Here is a 23,004-nt window from a genome sequence, read left to right as displayed (position 1 = left end):
ACGTGCATACGACAATAATGATGCCATTTTTGATCCAAAGTTACCGGTTATATTCTAAAATTCTATAGATCATTTTGATGTGATCTGTTAACAAAGATGGCGCCAAGAATTGAACTTTTAAAACTGAAGTTTCTTTAGCGAAAAGCGTTTTTATTTAAAAGAGTTTTGACAATGAACTGAAAATGTCGACGATAGTTAATTAAACCCCATTTTTTTAATGAATCACAACTCTTAAACTATTTACTTCTATATAATAATTTCTGCTCAATAAGCTAAGAAGTAATTAAATCGTATTTGTCAACGTCATAAACCCTCCGAGTGGAAAATAATTTCAATTATTAATGAATTTCCCCCCTATAATAATGCAGTGTTCGTCGGTCATCAGGCCGGGGGAGATTTCCTACTGGGGATATGGTGGGGTGGGTAATATAGACCTCCCACGTATAGCTGCTTGATTATGATTTCAGATATTCGCACTTTTCGAGTCGTTAGAGAGATGACTGGGCGATTTTATTGTTTTCTCGGATTTTTGAGGGCGAGTTTAATAATTAATCCATTTCTCATATACGGCTGCATTAGGGTTTCATAAGCTGTAATGAATACATTTGCAGTAAAACATGAAAAGTGCTTCAGAATACTAAAAACCCAAGGAAAAACGCTGCCATCTTGTTTTTGAATACCAGTCTTAATAACTCAAGAAAATACTTTTAAAATGATATATCAAAAGAGCCCTTTCCAATTTCAATTTATTTTCCAAGATGGCGCCCATTCTCTATTTTGAAACTTTCAACTGTCATTTTAAAATATCCTTTTTTTTTACTGCATTTAGCCACGCCTATAGTGTAGCCATGACCGATTTCAATGTGAGCTATCAATGGCATTTTCCAAGACGGCACTATTTGGAAATTGGTAACTGTCACTCTTTCGGGATAAATGGTTCTTATGTTAAACTTTTTTTATAGGAAATACCCTTTAAAACAGAATATTTAAATTTACTTCAAATTAGAGGCTTAATTCGCGACACCCTAGACACTGGCTAGTTTAATGTCAATTGTCAGAGTCATTTTTTGAAGATGTCGCCGCTCCACCATTTTAATATTTTCTTCTATAAGCCATAATTTATTGACATTAATAAATATTTAATTGTTCTAAAATCATCTAATTGGTATAACATGTTTTATAGTAAAAACATGAAAATCTTAAAATTTAGGATAATTTATAGGTTAGGATTCGTGCGGAGCCCTAGCCACGTCCAATACCAAACGTCAACTAACTGTCAAATAAACTTCAAAATTGAAAAATGCAAACTGTTGTGGTGTGTGTGAACTGTTTTCCAACCGGTTTTTAAACACTGTTTTCGCTTATTTTGCTTAAGTATTTACTAAAACTAACCCTAAACGCTTACAACTTTTTGTAAATTATCCACGTAAAACCTTTAAAACGTTCCCTAGGTTAATCTTCGTATACCCGCCAATCGTTAGGGTTTTCAGGTTATCTCAGCCCCCACAAAAAGTTCAGTTTTTGGAAAAACCATGTTAAACTCGAGCACTATAATGAACCAAACCATAGAAAATCAGTTGCCCATTCAAAAAATGGAAGTGGCCGCCAAAAATGTGGATAAGTCCTCGGCAATGGACTGTAACTCGCCAAAACTGATCGAACTAATGAATATAAACCCACAGAGTGGATCCACTGCCAGTGGTTTGGTGGACCATGACTATCCATCGATAAATGGAGTTCCCTTAGCGTTAAATAACTTGACGCAAATCAAGAATGTCAGTACCATACCTCTTCCACCAGAAATTGTAGATCATTTTAGCCGTATCCTTTTTAAAATTAAAACTTCAACTCAATATATAAAAGACACATTATTCTCTTATTTATTTATTATTAACGAAATCCATTTACATTCTAATTACAGAAATATATAACAAATTACATCTAGGTTTAGTGGCAAGTATCACACTCGATATCTATAAAAAAACTCCATATCATATCACTCAAAATCACAGTAAGCAAAAAGTATATTATCTAACACAAATTACTGAACCATGATTTTTTACCAGATTTATTTGTCTTAGCAGGCCATTAGTGCTTTGAACCAGTTGTATAGTTGTTATATTCATGCTGTAATTAGGATAATGGAATGATATTACAAAAGTTTCAGATTCTCTGATATTTCGAGAATGAATTCTAAGTTTAAAAATTGACAACTGATGGCAGTCTATAAAAGCATTTATTACTTTATATAAAAAACACAAATTTAGTAGAGTTTATCTTGATTGTAATGTAGGCAAATTAGGACTATCCCTCATCCACTAATAGTTTGTCTCTGTGATATCCACTTCTAAATGCTGCAATTCTCAAGAATTTATTCTGAACTTTTTTCGAGCTGCTCAATGTAACAGTTGTAAGATGGGGACGAAACAACTGATCCATACTCTAAAATTGGTCAAACAAGGGAACAATAAAGCATTCTATCCCTCTTATTCCTCCCTATTTGTTACATGATTGATATGACCCCCAAATGATGATTTTGAATCCATCCAGATTCCCAAGTCTGAAACTTCTGTTTTAGAGCCTTAGATTTTGTTAATAAAATTTACAGGTTTTCTCTGCCTTGAGTCAACCTGGAATCCCTTCTCCAGACTCTATATGGTTAATGTACAAAGCCAAATTGACCTTATTATATCTGCAAAATGTTCCAGATTAAAAATAGTTTTCAAACTTTACTCTAATCTCTTACTAACAAGATAATCTAATAATTTTGGTAACTCTGATTAGTTTTACATACTGCATGGTAGTTGGTCATATCACTTATTCCCAAATTTAAAAATAGGTCTTAAATACCTTTTTTCCATGGTGCAGGAAAACTTTATTATACTATAATACCTTTGGTATGTCATTAAAGATACATTACTCAAACTAATTGAATTTTCAGAGTTAAAAAAACACATAATATTGAGACCTTCATGTGATTAAGGCAATGAAAAATATTTGGCTAACATATCCAAGCTAATCTTGAAATTATATGTCATTTTAGAAGCAATATTAAATAAGCCTCTCTTGCTTTGTATCTGTAGAAATAATATTTTCTATTTTATTAATATACTGTCCATAACAAGGATCTCTTAAAACTTGACACTTCTTTTTTCTGTATAATCAAATGGCAAAGTTCTGAGGAAAATCGATATCAAAAAGCAGAAGCTTTATATTTCTTTACATTTCATGAATGAATTGTTCTATTAGGTAGTAATTTATATCATAAAATAAAGTTACTATTTTATTAGCCGTCTTATTGATAATAAAACCTCCCATTCTCAGCTAGCCAAATGATTATGAATTGAAAAAAAATCACCATTTTTAAAATCACAAAAATATTCCTTATAATTTATTACTTTACAGTCTCTCACAATAAAGGTCAGAGATAGTAAAGCCATGTTATGTAAGCTATCTTCAAAAATTAAAGCTCCTTAACTTCCCTTAATTAGATATACAATGCCATTGCATGATGGGTCTATTTCCAGAAATTAACAGGGCCTGGCTTACTGTGGACAGTGATATTTACATATGGACTTATGAAGAAAACACTGACTTAGCATATTTCGATGGAATTAATGAGACCATTTTATGTGTTGGCTTAGTTAAACCAAAACCAGGGGTCTTCCATGCTTTTATCAAGTATTTACTGATACTTACAACTGCAGTAGATGTAATTGTTTTGGGACTCACTTTTTCAGAATGTGAGAAAATTTAATACAACTCAAATATTTGGTGTTATTGTATTATTACATTTTAGCTGGTACAGGAGAAGAAGAAATCCATCTAATACCAGATCCTGTATTTACACTGCCAACTGATGGCAATACAATTACAACCATTGCAGCTACTTCCAATGGAAGAATATTCTTTGGTAGTAAAGAGGGGGCACTGTTTGAAATTTCTTACCAGGTAAAGTAACTTTTAAATTTTACATTTATTTGTTTATATTTTTTTATTCATTATATTTAAGGCTGAGAGTGGATGGTTTGGCAAACGGTGTAAAATGGTGAATTTATCCACTAGTGCCCTCTCGTTTTTGGTGCCTTCCTTCCTAAATGCTGCCTTGACTGACGAGGATAGTATTGTGCAAATAAGTATAGACAACAGCAGAAATATTTTGTACAGTTTAACGGAAAAAGGCGCCATTGAAGTGTGTGATCTTGGTGAAAAGGGCAATGGGTTCTCTAGAGTGACAAAGGTTTCACAAAGTAGTTTGATTTCTCAGGCTATGAATACAGTAAAGTAAGTAGTTTACCATTAAAGTTGCACCTAGATGTGAACATTCATATGTGCCCATAAAGAGCCCAACACAAAGAAATATAAAAATTTCAATACAATAATATGTGTATATACACATATTTTTTATATACTAACATCTTTAAATACCAAATTTATACCCTAACCACTAATTTAAATTGAAACAATGATATAAAGAGATGGAAATGGTCTTTGACATAATATTTCATTAGAGTTGTAAAAATTTTCTTATATATTTTTTTTCTTATACTATTTGGAAGGGGATTATAACATTAAGGAGCCAGATAAGTAACAAATTTTTGATTTATTCTTTTATAGCTTGATGGAAAGATTAGATTATTGCCAGTTCTAAATCTAGTTATATAAACATGCTTAGTATGCTGCATTAATTCACTGCTGGTTGCAGTAAAAGAACCCAAAATTCCTATACAAGGTGTTTAAATATTGTAAATATTTTCTTGACAGAATAATAGATCAGTAGGGTAGTCTATTTTTTTAAAATATTATTTATAGAATTGTTTCCTGAATAATATTAAGTTGCTCCAATGCATTATTGTACAGACTCAGATCAAGATATCATAAATTAATAAGAACTCAAGTAGTGACTTATAAATTATCAAAAGTAATTTTCTATCTAGAAATTCGCGTAGTTGACAATATCAATGGACAATAGATTTATTCATGATAAAAAACAATAGTCATTAAACAGTTTCAACAATCGTCATTAAATGGACAAAAATGGCATTGAAAGTGGGAGTACCGTTTTCGTTTTTGTTTTTGTCCTTTTTTTTTTATTTTCGGACTCCAACGAATGGGCGATGATGATTTGAAGATTTTGTTGTCGATTTTGCCGAGTCACAGAGGCTGAAAGCATTTTAGCATATGACTCGCATGTAGCGGTCCGTCCTCAATAGTAGGTGACTTGTCTAATCTTATGCTGGGTTCCATCAGCGTTATAAGGATTGACGAGTTTGCCATATCCTGGTTGTCACCATCAGCTGGTGTTTGTTTATGTATAGTTTTATTGTTCTCACCATTTTTCACTTTAGAGATTTCTTCAACTAATAGATCGTTGTTCTGCTTTAAAATACTGTTCTTCTCTGACACTTCATCAACTAATTTTTTAAAGTACTCAATTTCCATGTTTAACTCTTGTTTTTCGATTTTAACCACTTGGTTTCGTTGTCATTTTCCGCCAAATCTTTCAATCTGGCGTGCAGCACACAATTTTTGTATCGTCAATGGTTCGTTTCATTTTACCCATTCGCTTGACACAACTAATGTGAAATATAGAGAAACAGTTTATGCATACGCATATACTACAGTTTTTCTTCGCGCAGCACTGAAAATCTGTAAATTTTTCATCTTTAGCACAATACTCCGATTCGCAATTTGACTCGCCCGCCATCTTGGACGAAAAGCAAAGTTTATAATATGTATGCATAAGAATTTTTATTATAAAAAATGTTTTTAGAAAAAAAAATATATTTTTGTTTCAGTTTTCTTACGTTAATTGTTTTGAAATTGAAATTATTTTGATAACCATTTCATTTTAGAACTCTGGACAGTCAAAACTTCCGACCGATTGTCAGCATATCAGCAGTAGAATCATCCGAGTCAGGAAACATCAATTTGGTGGCAGTGACTCAGACAGGAGTAAGATTCTATTTGTCAGTGGTCAGCTTATCGAATCAGCAACCGAACCAGAGGCCTTACACTTTAACTTTGCTACATGTCAGACTACCACCGGGATATTCAGCGAATATTACTGTCAGACCTAGAGAGGTGCATTTGGCCCAATATAGGTAAATATTTTGCAATAATTAATCGATTGTTAGAGCATAATGTTATGTAATACGAGCGCTAGAAGTAGAGTTATGGCTCATGTCTCTGTAATGGAATTCACAAAAACACTCTTTTTATAATAATAATAATATAATTATTCATTCATAATGTTATTTTTTTACAGGTTAATTATATATGATTAAAATAAATAAAGGAAATCCACAAAAGGTTAATCTTGTCAGTGGTAGATTATAAAATAAGTAAAATCAACAATTCTAAATTATAAACGTATATGTAAATCGAATTTGAAAACATAGACAATAATAATAACTTAACTAATATTAAACTAAGATTTAACCTTATTCAACTAACCATTTAGGAGAAAGATCTGTATACATAAGAGACTACTTGATATTTGATAAATATCAAAGCCGTGTAAAAACATCTAAATACATATACACTATCCGACAAATGTAGAGCAACAAAGTTCAATTTTATTTATGTTTGAATAAAAAAAATTACTGTGTTGTGATTTTTCGCTAAGCTTGGTAAGCTAGGTAGGTCTTTAAATTTATTTATGCATGATCTTAACTTATTGGTTACATATGGAATGTGATTATTCCATTTTAAATTTGGGTCGAGAATTACGCTGGGATACTTGATTTTTTTAGTTAAATTGATTTCTAGAACTTTATCGATAAGAATAACTGTTTCAGCGAAGAATATAGACCATCTGTCAGATTGGCCAAAGCATCCTCGGTCGATATTCCCTCTTTAAATCCATATTTTTTTTTGTATAAAATGTCTTATTTATTTAAGAATTTGGCCAAATTACACTTTAAAACTTTCTGAAATATGTTACAAATTGTACTCAATAAAGAAATTGATCTATAGATTGCAACATTTATTTGTGAGCCGCTATTATGCAATAGTTTAATGACTTTTTTTTTTAATCTTTAGGAAATAGCCCTCTAATAAGCTTTATTTATTAAGAATACAAGGAATTTAGCGAAATACTCTGAAAATTGTTTAAAGATATCAGATTTCAATCCATCTTGACCTGGGATTTAAAAGGTTTTAAGTGAATTTAATATTTTAATAATTTTTGTTTCAATGGCTCCAGGAATAGAGGTTGGATTATTTTTTGCTATATTTATCACAGTTTTAACTGATGGTTTAATTTTGGTGATCGTTTGGGCCTTCTTTGTTTCATCTAAGCTTTGTTTAGCGTTTTTTCAAAGTATATACGACTTCGTTAAATTTTTATTTATTTTTGATTTGTGATAATCAATGCTTGATCAAAATTTCAGTTAACTTATTACAATACTTTTTAAATTCTATTGCCAAATTGGGAAGATTTAAATATATGTATTTATTTATTTATCAACGGAATCCATTTACATTATAATTATAGAAAATATATAATAAATTACATCTAAGCCTGTAAAAAATATCACACTACATATCACTTTATATAAAAACACCATCATATATCAATTAAAATCTGCCGAAGCAGAAAAAAAATCGAATTAAAACAAGTATCCAAACTAATTAAAATCAATACAAATTCAAAATTACATAAACTATAAAAATTGCAACACTACTAATCATTTAGACAAGTTGTAAGGTGGGTATCACAAAATGTTATTTAAATTTCTTTTAAAGCCTATAAGCTTGAAGTCAAAAAATTTATCTGATTAGCCAAACTATTAGCCTTAGAAACCAAACGTGAAATGGGCTCATTGACGCCATTGCTAGTCCGATAGAAACAAAAAAACATTCGCTTCGTCTATTTCCAGAGGGTATTTTTTACTTAATCAGGGCCAACAATTGGGGGCAGTCAATGATAGCATTGAACCCGATGCAAGAAACACGTGTCAATTAGGGTTCTTCTTGCTTGCAAAGAATGTAAATTCACTCTTGATCTAACCCACTCATTCATATTCCTCTCTCTGATAACCAGACCTGAAAGCTACAATTCTTAAAAATGTATTCTGCACGCTTTCTATTTGATGGACATAACAGTGATATGAAGGAGACCATACAACAGAACAGTATTCCAAAATGGGATGTACTAGAGAATAGTATAACCCCCTAAATGTAAATGTTGAAAAATCGGTCAAAGACTTTTGGATAAATCCCAATACCTTTATTGCCTTTAAAGTAATTTGGTGTATGTGACTAGAAAAAGTAATCTTAAAATCCATTAGGACGCCAAGATCAGAGGTCTCCATTTTAACACTGCATGGAGTATCATCCACAGAGTATACAAAGTTAATCGGATTTTTTTGTCTTGAAAATGTGTTTTCATGCCACTTCGTGTTTAATGTTGACCTTTTACCAATGACAGGCTTTAGAGGTCTGAAAATTTTGTCTCATGGCTTAATAAACGCAAACGTGTTTGTTTAGACATGAGACAAAATGTTCAGTTGCTATGTCAAGAATAGGTGCCATAACACTCCATTTTGATTTTCAAGAAGATTCCTTAATTTGTTCTTGCACATTCAAATGAGAATCTTCTGCAACGTCAATTATAAATGGAAAATGGTCAGTAATTTTTTGTTTCACAATAAATGATTTAAATTTCTTTAAAGGTATATTCAATTTTACAAACATGTGAACTGATCTATATTTCAGGGATCGTAACCTGTTACTAATATCCACAGTAAAAGACAAAGATGTACTTTGGTGTATGAGCTCTGACCTTTTTCCCTTCAGTTCCTCTTTAATGGAAGCCTACACTAGCGTTAACTTGGAAGGGCCTGCCTTAGCATTGGCGGAGGTACGCCTAAAGAGGCTTCTCCTTTATTCATATTAAAATTCAATTAATGCCTAGGTTAGAGATCATTCCTTGGGCCACCCCCTGAATGACCAAGAAGACCCTCCTTTGGTCGTAAGGCAACACGCGGAACCCCCAAAGAAATACGTCGTTCTAACGTCTCATAGTGTGCAAATATTCGTTAAACTACGTCCCGTAGATTTGTTGCATCAACTATTAAAGGACAGCAGAGGTTTGTTGGAATATTTTAACCGAAGTAGGTTAATTATTCATGGTTTTCTAGGTCAAGACACTACGGCATTAAAAGCGTTTTTCACGATCCAAAGAGAGGCTCAGGCCTGCGCCACCTGTTTGATATTAGCATGTTTGGAAAACGAGGAAAACGCTGAGGTGGCAGAAATGGCCACTAGGGCTTTTTTTATGTTTGGCGGGGAACCACAGGTCACCCAGATGAACCTTAATCAAACGAATATATGTAAGTATTGTCCTAGAAGGCATTCGTTATTAATTTCATTGGATATTCATGAAGAACTGAACAAGCATATTTTTGCTTATAATTGGACCCTTTACAAATTTTATAAAGAATGTTCTTCCGAATATTCTGCTTTTTGTTTCATGAAAATGGTCCAATTAGATTTCGAAGCTTTACCTAAAACTCCAAATAAAGATCATCTAAGTCTATTCTGAAGTTGGGTCAGTGTATTATTATAAAGTTTTGTGGAGGATGTTACATCGTTGGATTGTTGTTGCATGGTAGTTTGGATTCTTTATAGATTTAATTGTAATATTATAGTATTTGGTCGGCCTCTTCTATTATGGCTGGTGTTGGTTGCCTTATCCAATAATTGTGTCCTCTTTTATTACTGTACACACTCGCATACACATTGTATCATTTGATATTGACATGATTTTCTCTGCAAACTTTGCTACTAGTCATGTTCTTCTGAGTTCCATAGAAGCTTCAGCTGCCTCTGATAGAAGTACCATTACTGTGATTGATTTCATACATCCTAAGGCCGTTCTTAGTGCTTGATACTGTATTTTGTCTATTCTGTTTCAGTTTGCCTTTGATGTTTTATATAGGGCACTTTTCAGATTTAACCGGTTAACCAACATTTTTCGGTCGATCTCAGGTTGCCGTTCGGTTACTTAAACATTCGGGAACACTTTTGTTTGACAGTTAGCAGCTTTAATATTATCGATTTCTGTTTATGTTTTCAAAGCAAACCAAACAAACAATGGTAGCATTTTCCATGAAAAGATTGAAAGGTTGCCACTGTTTTGATATTTAAGAAACCTAAAACCAAACAAAAACGACCCAGTTCCATTGTAAGGAAAGTTGTGCAACAATAAATTTACAAAAACTAAGGCAGAAAAAATACAAAGCTAAGTTATGAATTCTAGCCTAGCTTAAAATCCCGGTTAATCCGATATTTCGTCGGTGGCAACCAGATGATTTCACCGGTTAATTTTGAAAGGTGGGTTGGTTTGTACCGGGTTAATTCTGAAATGCCTCGGTTACTGCCGATACGACCCGGTATATCCACCGGTGGATTCTGAAAAGCGCCCATATGCATATTGTTTCATATTTCAGGTGATATCTGACAATTGCCTTGTATACTGTAAGCAGTATTTTTGGGTCTGCCCCTCACCATACTCTAGTTAGATTCTTCATTACATTAATGCCTCTTTCTGCTTTGGCTATGCAGTTGTCTATGTGTATTGTCCATTTCATATTGCAGTCGAGAGTAATTTATATTTTGTTACCCAGTCTATTTCTAGTTGGTTTAGTTGTAATTTGGCCGGTAGGTTTGTATATCTTATAACTACCGAAACGTAAATTAGGTATTTTTATTACAAAAGTAGGTTTTCTCGTTGTTTTTATCGTTTTCAATTTTAATATACATAAAAAAGTTAGGTAGGATATTGAAAAGAAGAAACGAGCTCAGAGATTAATAGATTAAACCTCAGCTCCTAGGTATATAAAAAAATCTATTATACCTCAAGTAAATTATTGTATTTAAAACTTATTAAACTTAAATTAAAGTATAGTATCATTAAAGATTTATGTTCATATTTTAAATACGTGAATAAGTCTATTTTCTTCTTCTTTTCAATTTTTGAGCATGTGAGATAGTATTTGCTAAATTGATTTTTGATATAAGTGAAGTAATACCCAATAAAATGAGTAACTCATTAGTTCGTTGCCTGGAGTAAATAATTTTTGTTCAGAATTCCAGGCAGTTGGGATCCTGGTAAATCCCTGACTCGACTGCCTCGTAAATATAAATGTGAAAACTTGTTATAATTTAAGAAGTACGGAAATGGAACAATACGAAATTTGGCATACTAACTTCCTTTATTCCTGGGAAGATAATAAGCATGGCGTGCGTATACAACACCCAGAGTCAAAGATCATTCTGCAGGAATTTCAATATTTTACAATACGTCATCAAATGTTTTCGTACTGGCTTCCAAAGGACAAAGTTATTTCAAGCCAAATAAATTATTTCTTTTGACAACCTTATAAAAATAATACACATAACACGTAAATGTTTAGTTTCGGGCAGCTCGTTCTTCAACCCCAACATCATTTCCACCCCGGCGGGGCCCTACCAGCCAAACTCGTACAGCCAACAAGGGGCCCTACAGCCCTATTCTCCCGGATATCAACAGACGATGGGACAACAGCCCTTTGATCCCAGCAGCTTAATCACCTTTTCAGCCAAACATAATGGACTTTATTTGTATTTATCACGAATTTTAAGGCCGGTATGGAATAGGCCTTGCGTGGAATGCTTATGCCCTGACGGAAAAACTTTATTGGTAAGCGTAGTAATAGTCTTTTTTTGGGTTTATTAATGATTTTGTTGTTGTTGTTGTTGTTGTAGCATGCCAGTACAGTAACGGCGGAAGAATGTGTTCAAATCCAAACGAACCTCAATGCGCTGCACAATTTTCTTTGCCATAACACTCAACTATCTACCTCTTTATGTACGAATTATGCGCCAGTTCAGCAGAATACCATCTTTAACTCCACAGTTCTTAATCAGAATTCAATGAATATTACTGTTCAAGATGCCCAGCTCGAGGAGAGACAATCCTTGGACGCCTTAAAGACTTTCGTCTGTCATTGTTGTCAAATTATGGGATTGTGGAGGATTTTGTGCGACCATCAGTTTCACGATTTGCTTGGTGAGTGATTAGGAAGTTAAAAATAACTTTTCGAATCTTTGATTTCGAATGATCTTCAAGGCTTCTCCTTTTTATAAGGAAATATTTCTTTTTTAGGTTCACTCCCGGAAAACCAACAGCAAATTCTGCAGGGAACGACTTTTAAGGAATTGTTCCTTTACAGGCAGGACGTTTGCTCTATTTTAATAAATACGCTAGTAGATAGTTATTTAGGAGACAACGCTTCTGTGGATTCTATCAGCAATAAACTGATGGAAGTTTGTCCTCACTTATATAGGCCTGAAGATGCTGCATTCTCTAAGGTAATACTGTTCATAAATCTTAATCTTTTGCAAAATCATATTACGATTTTATTAATTTTGGTTTCATATGTAACGATTTTATTGATTTTAGTTTCATATGAAATCTAATGAACTTCTTTCACAAAAACTTATATGCAAATTTATTTGAAAATACAGTTATTGAACAGTTTTTCAATGGATTGAAATAGTCTTGATATTGTCAAAGGCTTTAGAAAAATCTTAATATGCTAAGTCATGCGACGGTTTTCTAACTTTGGTTATATATGATAGCTGATCAGTGTCTTTAGCAAAAAGGTCCTTAGAAGTTTACTTGTAAATACAAGTGTTTTGGAGTCATTGAGTAGCTTTTCAACGGATTAAAAAAATCTTGATTCTGTTAAAGGCTTTATAAAAATCTTAACATTTTGAGAACGAATGCAACGATTTTATAGATTTTGGTTCTATGTGAAAGCTAATGAGGTTCTTTACGAAAAAGGTTCTTACAATAGTCCTTGTAAGTCGCAACAGTTTTGGAGTTATTGAGTAGTTTTTCAATGGTTTGAAAAAAATTTGATATTGTCAAAGACTTAGAAAAATCTTAATATTTTGAAAAGTCATGCGACGATTCGAGTTTCAAATGAAAGCTGCTAAGTTTTTTTTTATAGATGAGTCAGAGAGAGAGAGAGAGTCAGCTGAGTATTCAAAGACGTTTCGGTTCTCTTAGATCACCATTTACTTTTTTTCTTAGTGAAACCCAGATATTTTACATAATTTATTTGCTTTTAATATTCTAACTGATATTAAAATTACTGATGGGTCCATTCTGTTTGTTTTTCCAAGATATTTGAGGAAGTATTAACATTTTTTAAAGTTGCCCTACCAAAACTTCGAATTTGGGAACTCTGTATTTAATTTTTTTTCTTTTTGTTTTTCAAGGCGAACGAATTGCTGAAATCCACCAGATCTGTTCAAAACACCGACGAAAAAGAGGAAATGTTAGTGACGGCGTTACAGTTGTGCAAAAATATCGCGCCCAACGTGAATTTACCGGAAGTTTGTAAACAGTTTACCGCCCTAAAGGCTTATAAGGCGGTAATAGAGTTGTGCGTGCACTGCGGCAAGAAAATCGACCCGGAAAAGATCGCGGAAAGTTATTTTAAAAGCGACGAAATCGGCGGGGATCAGGATGGGTTAAATATGTACCATAGACGGTATAAATTATAGGGGCTCTTTTTTCGTCATGAAATACTTAAAGTTGTTTATTTTTCAGGATGGAAATATACAAGGAAATAATTGCTATGTTAGATACGATTTACAATGAAGAAGAACCGGCGGTACCGACGCAACAGCAAGAGTTCGACTTTTCGGTCGATAAGCAGATTTTACTGAGCGATATTGAGCCTTCTAAGCTAAGTTCAACGGTAAGAATATGTGTTGAGGATGAACAAATAATTAGTAGAAACGTCCACCTAAATACCTCTAATTAATTCATAAAATATAGAGCTTTTTTGAACTAATGCTGAAGTTGCTTAAGTTCACATAGTCAAAATAACTCATATAGTAAAAAAGTGAAATATCTTTAAAACTGTTAATAGTACAGTTAATCTGTCATCTGAAAAGTGTCAATTTCGGTAAAAATTGGCGAAATCTGGATACCTTGCCAAAAGTTAGTGTTCTTTATACAAAGCCCAAAAACAAAAAGTTGCGATCCCTCCTCTCGTACTTTTTTGGAAAACTCAAAATTTTTTTGTAGTCGATTTTTTTGCGAAAACCCTGGGCTTTAGGGAAAAGTATCCGAAATAAAAAATGCTTATATAGTCAAAATCGCTCTTATCGTGCGGGTGTATCGGATTATCAACGACAAACTTTTGTAGTTACGTTTCATTTCAATTTGCGCAACAACGTTTTTTAACTACAACGCGTCAGATAAACGAAACAGATATATGCAGCGTTAATGTATCAAAAGAAGATAAAATGATAAATGTCAGTGGTTCTAAAACAATTACTTTCATAAAAAACATGCCTGTCTCGTTTCGATTGACGGATGACATTATTTGTCACAAGATAATTTAAATTTCAAATTATGGAAAAGAAAAAGCCTTTTTGTGGATTTCTAAATCCTAAAGCCAAAAAAATGGCACTTAATGTTATTAATTACTTCAAGAACGAAAAAGAAAATAAAGGGTTGCCTAAGAATGTACAAGAAGAAGTAGCTAAAGCGCTTGTAATTAGTGAGAATAAGAATAAGAATGTGCGCGTGTAATAAGAATGGTGCAAAAGGTTGTATATGAAAACAAGAACAATCTTATTCCCAAGAAGGAAAAAAAGTGTAAAAGGAAGAAGCCGAAGACTGAAGATTTAAGTGAATGTGTAAAAATGGAAGGGATAGGATTTATGAACTATATCGGCTAAAAACAAATATAACGCTGCCATTTCTGAGGGATATTTTAAAGCAACACTTTGGAAAATGGACTTTCTGCTTTATCAAAATTAATTAAAAGCATAGGTTTTCGCTATAAAAAAGACTGATATAGAAGATATTTGTGTGAACTACCATATATTGTGAGCCAACGAATAGGATTTTTAAGACAATATACACAAAATGAAAAATCAAAGTTAAGGAAAGTGGTATTCTTAGATGAAACTTGGATATTTTCAAACGGGAGTGGAATAAAATCTTGGCAAGATGAATCTGTGAAAAGCGTGAAATGAAAAAAAGGATGTGGTGGTTTTCAATATCTCGTTATCGAGATACAGCGCATTTATTTCCAACAATCGCATTATATGTAATTTACCAAAAAAATTATGTCATTCTTCCCTCCTTGGATGATTTTTGGCTTATTTAAAAATCTTTTGGATTCTATTTCTTTCGAAAACTCTTCTCTTTAAAGAAAAAATTCTTAGACAAAAAAAGTTTAGAATATAATTGTCTACAATTACTACCCGTGTAAGTCGATGTACATGCAATAACACAAGAGATAGAGAATCTTTAAATTCGCTTAAAGGAATATTCAGTTTCAGGTAAGTACATAATATAATACATTTGTCAAGACTAAAGCCGTCAACGAAGATTATCAAGACTTTTAAATCATAAAAACATAAAATTCATCATCATAAAAACATCATTCATAAAAACTTTTAAATCATTAGCTTACAATAAATAATTTGGATTTTTAAAACTTTTTTTTTTCCATTCTTTATCCAAGTAAAAATTTCTGCATTTTTGCAACTGATTATCTGACACGCATTAAAATAAATCATGTAACCTAACAATGTAACCTAAACAATGCATTAATCATTGGTATCAGAACTGTATTTTTCTATGACATTGCAAGATACAGATTTAAAAATAATTTTTTTTAATTGGAAGATTAAGCAACTGTATAAAGTCCAGTGCAACGATATATTAGAATGGTCACCCATCAAAACACCAGCATTCCACCTGCCAAACAATGTCATCCACCTTCTATTTACATTGTTTGAGAAGTAAAATGCTGGTGTTTTGACGGGTGACCATTCTAATATATCGTTGCACTGAACTTTACTTGGAAGTTGATAATGGCGTGCCTCAGGGTGGTATTTTAGGACCCTTATTTTTTATTATTTATACTTTTAGATTTTATTTTTATTTAAAAAACTGCCTTTACCATTTTTATACCGACGATGCTCAGTTGTATTACTCTTTTCTGCCAGAAGATGCTAAAAATGCGGAAGCAAAAATTAATCAAGACTTACAAGCCATATGTGATATTTCTTCAAAGCATTTTCTAAAATTAAATCCTTCTAAGTCGTATGTAATGTTTATTGGTAATAAGCAAAAAATTAACCATATTTTAAACAACAACACTATTAATATTAAGATGGGTGATGCTAATATTCCTGTTGTAGATAACAAAAGTTTGGGCTTAATAGTGGATAGTGATTTGCGATTTCATCAACACGTTTTTTTCACGTATAATTTTGCATATCAGATGAACTCTTTGGGCATAAATTTTGAGTTGGGTTTGGTGTCTGTTCAGACTTTTCGCAGGGGAATGATGGTGCGTCTGATGAGGCAGCAGCTGTCTGCGTAAAATACTGAAGGGTCAATATTGTTAGTTTGGGTATGGGTGGAGACTGAAAATTTGTGTTTAGTGTGGGTAACTAATGTGCGTGTTTTTCTTTTTTTTTTTGTGAGAGGTACTATGTTAATGTTAATGTTCTAAATTTTTTTGGTAGGTGTGTATAATTAAACTTAGTATGTTACAAGCGTTTCTACATTTTTTTTCTAGTTAGTTTTTTTTAAGTTTTGGCCACAATGTTAAAGACCAGAATCTGCCTTGGCAGAATTCTGAATTTGTCGGCCTTTTATTTGCATCAAAATAATAAATGTGTATTTCTTTCTCTTTTTTTATGTAGTTATGTTGAGTTTGCAAATAAAAAATATTTATTATTATTATTTTTATTATTATTATGTATTGTACTAACGTTTCTTATATCTACAGGTAAGCAATTAAAGGTAATGGACGCTTGAGACAGTGGATTATGCAAAGCATTATTTGTTCTAACATGGTTTAAGTAAATATTGTTACATTGTCGATTATTAATTTCATGCACAGTATTAGTAAATACCAATGTAGTGTTACATTTAAGCTGATTGTTGATAATTTTAAAAATTAACTTACTTTGCTCAATCTTTAAAATTGTACTCAAATGATGAATGTTTAACGACTGATAAAATAGATTTGTATTCTGTAAAACAAATTAAATACTTTTTATTACACGACTTTGAAGGGTTTGAATTTTGCTTAAATTAGTTATGCACATACATGCCACAAAACATACAGAAATTAAATATTTCATAATTGACAAAAAAAATTGAATTCTAAATAGAAAAATTGATTCATTTTCGCCTTAAAACTAAAAAAATCTCTACATCTAACAATAGCTCCTCTAATAGGTATAATTTTGTTTTTGATGGACTCAATATGAAGCTTCCAGTTTAAATATTCATCTAAAATAAGACCTAAATTTTTAATTGAGTCAGCTTTCTCCAAATTACAGGTGCTTATTGAGTTATTTAATTCACCTAAAGCTTTTTTTTGCTTAAAAATCAAATACTTGGTCTTATCTACATTTATATGGTAATGTATTTTGAAGGAGCTACAAATAATACCTCTTTAGATCATTGCTAATAATATCACAGAGTTCATCAGTGTTTTTTTCCAGAATAAAGTAATACTGTGTCATGAGCCAATGTAAAATACCGTGCTTTCCGGTACTCAATCATACAACATCAAACCCGCCAACTTTAAACTCAAGACAAATAATGTGTATAACAAAGGTCCCAATACAGATCCCTGCGGATCTCCACTAGTGTTATTAAGAATGAAACTTAATATATCAAGTTTCATTGAATATATTGTTTTGGATTTGTTAAATACGATTTTATTAGTTTATGGATGGTACCCCGAAACCCTATCTTTTCCAATTTATCTAGCAAGAAGTCATGACTCACGAGATCAAAGGCTTTACATAGATCAATGAAAATAGTAACAGCTATAATTCCTGAATTGAGAATGTTTATGTGAATTAAAATTGTGCTTAGAGTGCTAATATTTTTTTTAAAAAACCATATTGTTAAGTATCGAATTTAACGTATTGCTCAATAAATGATATCATTTATACAGTGTGTCTCACAAATAACGTTAAATAATTATAAGACTATAAATTACCACAACATATATAAGTACAATTTTTAACACAAATTGTAGGAATTGTGGAATATACAGGGTGTTCATTTGAAAACTGCCCACCACGGATTTATCGAAAACCACTGTTAAAAAAAAACGCCGAAATACGTCAAAAGGTTTGTCCAGGAGGACAACTTTGTAACCTAAAATTACTTCACCCTCTGACCTTCATAATAATTCTTTTAATAATGGCCAATTTCCCAATTGTCTTAAAGTAGCCAGATTCATGCCTTTGTTTAAGGGAGGAGCTTCAGAATCACCCTCTTCTTACAGACCAATAGCATTGCTTTCCACCCTCTCAAAAATCATCGAGAAATTGGTTAAAAAGCGATTTATGTCGTATTTAGCTGAAAAGCAAATTATAAGATCGGAGCAATTTGGGTTTCAAAGTGCCAAGGGAACATCAGATGCAATCTTTTCATTCTTTGAGTCCTTATTTTTGAGCTTGAACAGTGATGATATTGCTGCAGCAGTGTTTTGTGACTTGATCAAAACATTTGACTGTGTTAGTCACGAAATACTGCTGTGGAAGCTTGAGCGGTATGGATTCAGAGGTCGGGCTCTTCAGTGGTTTGGGTCTTATTTGCATACTAGAGTGCAGAGTGTTTCTGTGGATGGTGCCCTTTCAAGGGAGCAGCTTGTGACTCATGGTGTTCCTCAGGGTTCAGTTCTTGGGCCACTTCTATTCCTCATTTATATTAATGACATGGCCAATCTCAGGATCTCAGGCAAATTCATTCAGTTTGCGGATGATTCAACAATTTTATGGCATGACACGAGTGCGATGAATCTAAATACCACAGTTAACAGAGATATTGTTGAAATCAAGAAATGGTGTGATTCCAACAAACTGTGTTTAAATATTTCAAAAACTAGTGTTATGAATTTTAAATGCAATTTAAATAATGTGTTTTTGGAAAATCACATTCTAGACAACTTAGACGAAAATAAATTTTTAGGTTTATTTATTGATAATAAACTAAAATTTGAGGGCCATATCATGCAATTGTGTAGAAAAATATCAGCCAATTGTTATGCTCCTAAAGTGGTCGCAGGAGAGGTTGATTTTGACATGGCGAGAAATGTTTATTTTTCTTTAATTGAGTCCCATTTAAGGTATGGTTTGTGTTTCTGGGGTGCATGCACACATTACATATTTAATAGTGTTTTTGTTTTGCAAAAGAGAGCGATCCGACGTCTGTGTAATGTGAGTATGAGAGAGTCTTGCAAACAGCTATTTATCACTCATAAAATCCTAACCCTACCTGCCTTATTTATATTGGAATCTGTTTGCCTCGTTCATAAGAAATTTAGAAATGTGAACACAACTAATAGGCATGAATATAGTAGTCGACGAGCTAATGATGTGCTCTTGCCTATGCCTACAAGTTCACTGATCAAAAGAATTTTTATATTTGATGGTAAAAAACTCTTAGTTGCAAAGGGCTATTATGAAATAACTGCATTTTTGTCGGATAGATTTTAGTCATTTTTACCTTTTTCTTGTAGGACTTTAGGTATATTCTTTATATTTTTTACACCATATCATTTCGCCTAATTTATTTCTGATTCATTTTTTTTACAGTTTTACATTTAATAAAATTGTATATTTCGGGAGTGAATAATATCTGTTTGTGTTATACATATTGATACTCTAGACATTACATTAGCTTTGTATGTTCTGGTTCAGAGTCTTGGAGGAGTATTTCTGAAAAATGGGGATGTTGTTGGTTTTACTGGTATAGGTAAACCATATTCATGGAAGCAGAATGCCTTTAGGATGATGGACCATAGCATACTAAATAACCTTTTTACATGTTTGTGTATATGTTTTTCTTTTTTACAGCTTTGTCAACAAATTTACTTTTATGACAATTAATTTTTTTTGAATTTTGGTCATACGTTTTGCATTCGTTGTTTATAACAAAATTTGGCCAATGAGTTTTTTTATATGGCAAAAATTAAGCTTTTTTTGAAACTATGTATGTCAACAGACGGCCAATTTTGATTTTTTTTTTAAATTTCCCTTCTTTTTTAAGCTTGGCATAATTTAATTTTTTGTTTAAAAAATGCATTTTGCAGTTTTGCTCAAAAAAGGTATACATCAAAAATCTTGCTACGATTAACTCTTCTTAAGACATTAACATTCAAAGTTTTAAATAAACTCAAAAAAATGACATTCATAAACTATTTACATTGCTTTAATAGATTTCGAATAAATAATAAAATGCAAAACATAAATGTAAAATAAAAATTGTGAATTTTTGCCAGTAAATAATCGACATAACCTCCATTTGTCGAATCATTTTATCTGGGACACCCTGTATAGTTTAGTTAGTGTTTAAACTTTGTTAAACCATGCTTCCTTGGATTTTTTGCTCTATTAATTACGCTTTCACATCAAAGGCCACTTGCAAGTAGTTTTAGTTTAGTTTTGATCTTCTCCCGAAGATGCTAATATTATTAGCGAAACACGTGTCGAGAATAAATTAAAGAGTTTTTGTTAGTGGTCAAAACTGTTTTGTGATTTGACAACCGAGTAAAACAACAAGCATTTAATTAACCATCATTTCCAGATGCAACAAGTAATAAATCAGATACTTTACCGCGAAGACGAGCTACTACACGTGGCGTTATACGAATGGATGGTCTCCAGGCGGATGACTGGTGACCTGTTGAGAGTGAAACTGCCCTCGCTAGAGCACTATTTAAAACGGTGTTCGATCCAGAGTCCCGATAACATATTCGTGTTGGATTTACTATGGAAATATTACGAGAGCAACAATAACCATGGGGCGGCCGCTAAGATTTTAAACAATTTAGCTTCTAGGACGGGGTAAGGGGAATTCACTCTTTAACTATTTAAATTGCTAATATTGATCAATGACTTTCAGTACGAGCATAAGTTTGAAAGACCGCCTGGCATACTTAGCGAGGGCGATAATGTGTTTGCGTAGCGACAAAAACGGTATGGCGTCATACTTGGGGGTGTTCCTCAGAGATTTGGAGGATAAAATGGAGGTGGCGAGGGTGCAGGAGCTGATTTTAGAGGAAATCACTAACTTAAGGAGTCAGATCGAGAACGCCGAGGAAGCTATTATGGCTTTGAATAGTGGCCTTTATGAAATTTCACAGGTAGGATAATTATGTGTGCCTCTAGTGGATGAGTTTGAATTCTTAGCCTTAAAGTATCGAAACAGCGTACCTTTAGTACGATTTTTTTCCAAGTCAATGGAATATTATTTTTCTACATATTCCAGATATACTTGTAAGTAATTTATTGTTCCAGGATCCCTCTTTTATAAAAGTCTTTGCAATAATCACATAATTTTTGTATGATATCCAGACATTTAAAACAGATTTTCTTCATCTTTACAGCCATTTATGCCAGATACTAGATTCCTCCAGTAATTTCTCAAAGTTTTAAGATAATTTTCGATTTTCTTCCAGGCTTTTGAGTTATCTATTTTTTCTGGGACACTTCTGACGTCTTTTTAGACATTTATATTTATTTCTTATAAATTTCAGGCATTTGGACTTATTTTAAGTTTAATTCCGGGCATTTAAATAATTTTAAAGTTTATTCCTGGTACTTGAAACCCTTTTTTTGACTTGATAAAATTCTTCTTTCTTCCTATTGGACCTTTTAAAGTAATTTTTTACATTTTCCACGCATTTGGAGTCATTTTTTTAAATTTTGATGCATTGTTGCGACACTGCTTGTGTCCTAGAATTTTTATAATAATTTCTTTTATATTTCAGAAATTTTTGATATGGGATAGTCTTAAGCCAGTCTAGATGGAAAACCTTAAAAATCATCTCTTATATATTTCAGACTTTTAGAACAGTTTTAATTTTTATTCCAGGCATTTTTTGTTAGATTTAATTTTTCCTTGGCATTTGAAACCATTTTTTATTTCTTCTCGCTTCTTAAAATACTTTTTCCTGAATCCTGAACCTCTTAAAAGCTTTTTTAACATTTTCCAGGCATTTTTTCTAAATAATTTATGGTTATGTTCTTTTGTTCTTGAACCTTTAGGGTCATTCCTCATATACACCAGACACTGAGGTATTTTCTCTTTAGTTCAGCCATTGTAAGCCCTTTTCATGTTCTTCCTAGTATTTAATGCCATTTGCCTGGATTTTTGGCACAGTTCTTGAATAAAATCTATAATATTATGATGAATTCATTATAAGGCTCTCTATAGAATATTTCATGCAAATAATATTAATCTAAATAGAATTTTAGAGTCTAATCATGCCAGCAACTTTGGATCAGATTTGGCATCATTACTGTATACCCATATTTTAAAACATTTCAAAAGTAGCATTTCATCAAAAAATGTGTCCACAATGAAACCAAGTAATCAACCTCAACTGACTGTGATAGGGATTCATTTTTTATAGATAAATACACAGAAGATGAAGCTCACTCACATTCTATAAATAACATTTAAAATAAGCATGCGAAAAGTTTCAGCAGGTTTATTTTGAATATACAGTCTCTAAGAATTAAAATGGACGAGCTTCATCTTTTACTTGATTTATGTGATTTTCCTGATATTGTGTTACTAACTGAGCACTGGTTAAAGCCTAACGAATGTTTCTTAATATCTTATTATATTCCTATATCAATTTTTTGTCGGCAACACTCCATACATGGAGGAACAGCTATTTTAGTTAAACAAACAATTGAAGCTTTTTTCTGTAAAATTAATAAGTATGATAGCTTTCTGTTTGAGAAGGTTTTTGAATTCTCCCTTTGTTTTTGTAAGCGATTTAATTTATATGTTCTTTGTGTTTATAGACCACCCACAAGAGATATTGGTATGTTCCTGGACAAACTTGATTCTCTATTATCCCAATTGTCTCTGCACTCCATAATTATATTGGCTGGTGACTTTAATATTAACTTCACTGATGTAAGCTTGCT

The 23,004-nt window shown here is 32.3% G+C and overlaps 1 protein-coding gene across 1 annotated transcript in view; it reads left to right on the top strand.

Moving 5' to 3' along the window:
* Positions 1–1,255: 1,255 nt before the first annotated feature.
* LOC126733575 (nuclear pore complex protein Nup155) overlaps positions 1,256–23,004 on the top strand; it is a 27,297-nt gene continuing 5,548 nt past the window's right edge. Inside the window, exons 1-15 of the mRNA XM_050436926.1 lie at positions 1,256–1,821; positions 3,492–3,743; positions 3,800–3,951; positions 4,013–4,284; positions 5,856–6,104; positions 8,722–8,866; positions 8,921–9,095; positions 9,147–9,338; positions 11,424–11,689; positions 11,755–12,058; positions 12,155–12,360; positions 13,276–13,550; positions 13,610–13,760; positions 20,648–20,907; positions 20,966–21,206. Coding sequence (XP_050292883.1) covers positions 1,533–1,821; positions 3,492–3,743; positions 3,800–3,951; positions 4,013–4,284; positions 5,856–6,104; positions 8,722–8,866; positions 8,921–9,095; positions 9,147–9,338; positions 11,424–11,689; positions 11,755–12,058; positions 12,155–12,360; positions 13,276–13,550; positions 13,610–13,760; positions 20,648–20,907; positions 20,966–21,206 — 3,429 coding nt within the window. The 5' untranslated portion in view covers positions 1,256–1,532. The remainder of the gene's footprint in view (positions 1,822–3,491; positions 3,744–3,799; positions 3,952–4,012; positions 4,285–5,855; positions 6,105–8,721; positions 8,867–8,920; positions 9,096–9,146; positions 9,339–11,423; positions 11,690–11,754; positions 12,059–12,154; positions 12,361–13,275; positions 13,551–13,609; positions 13,761–20,647; positions 20,908–20,965; positions 21,207–23,004) is intronic.

This window comes from Anthonomus grandis, chromosome 1 (genome assembly GCF_022605725.1).
Source record: "Anthonomus grandis grandis chromosome 1, icAntGran1.3, whole genome shotgun sequence".
Lineage (NCBI taxonomy): Eukaryota > Metazoa > Arthropoda > Insecta > Coleoptera > Curculionidae > Anthonomus > Anthonomus grandis.
Note: the sequence above shows the minus strand (reverse complement) of the source record. Positions and strands in the feature narration are given on the sequence as shown.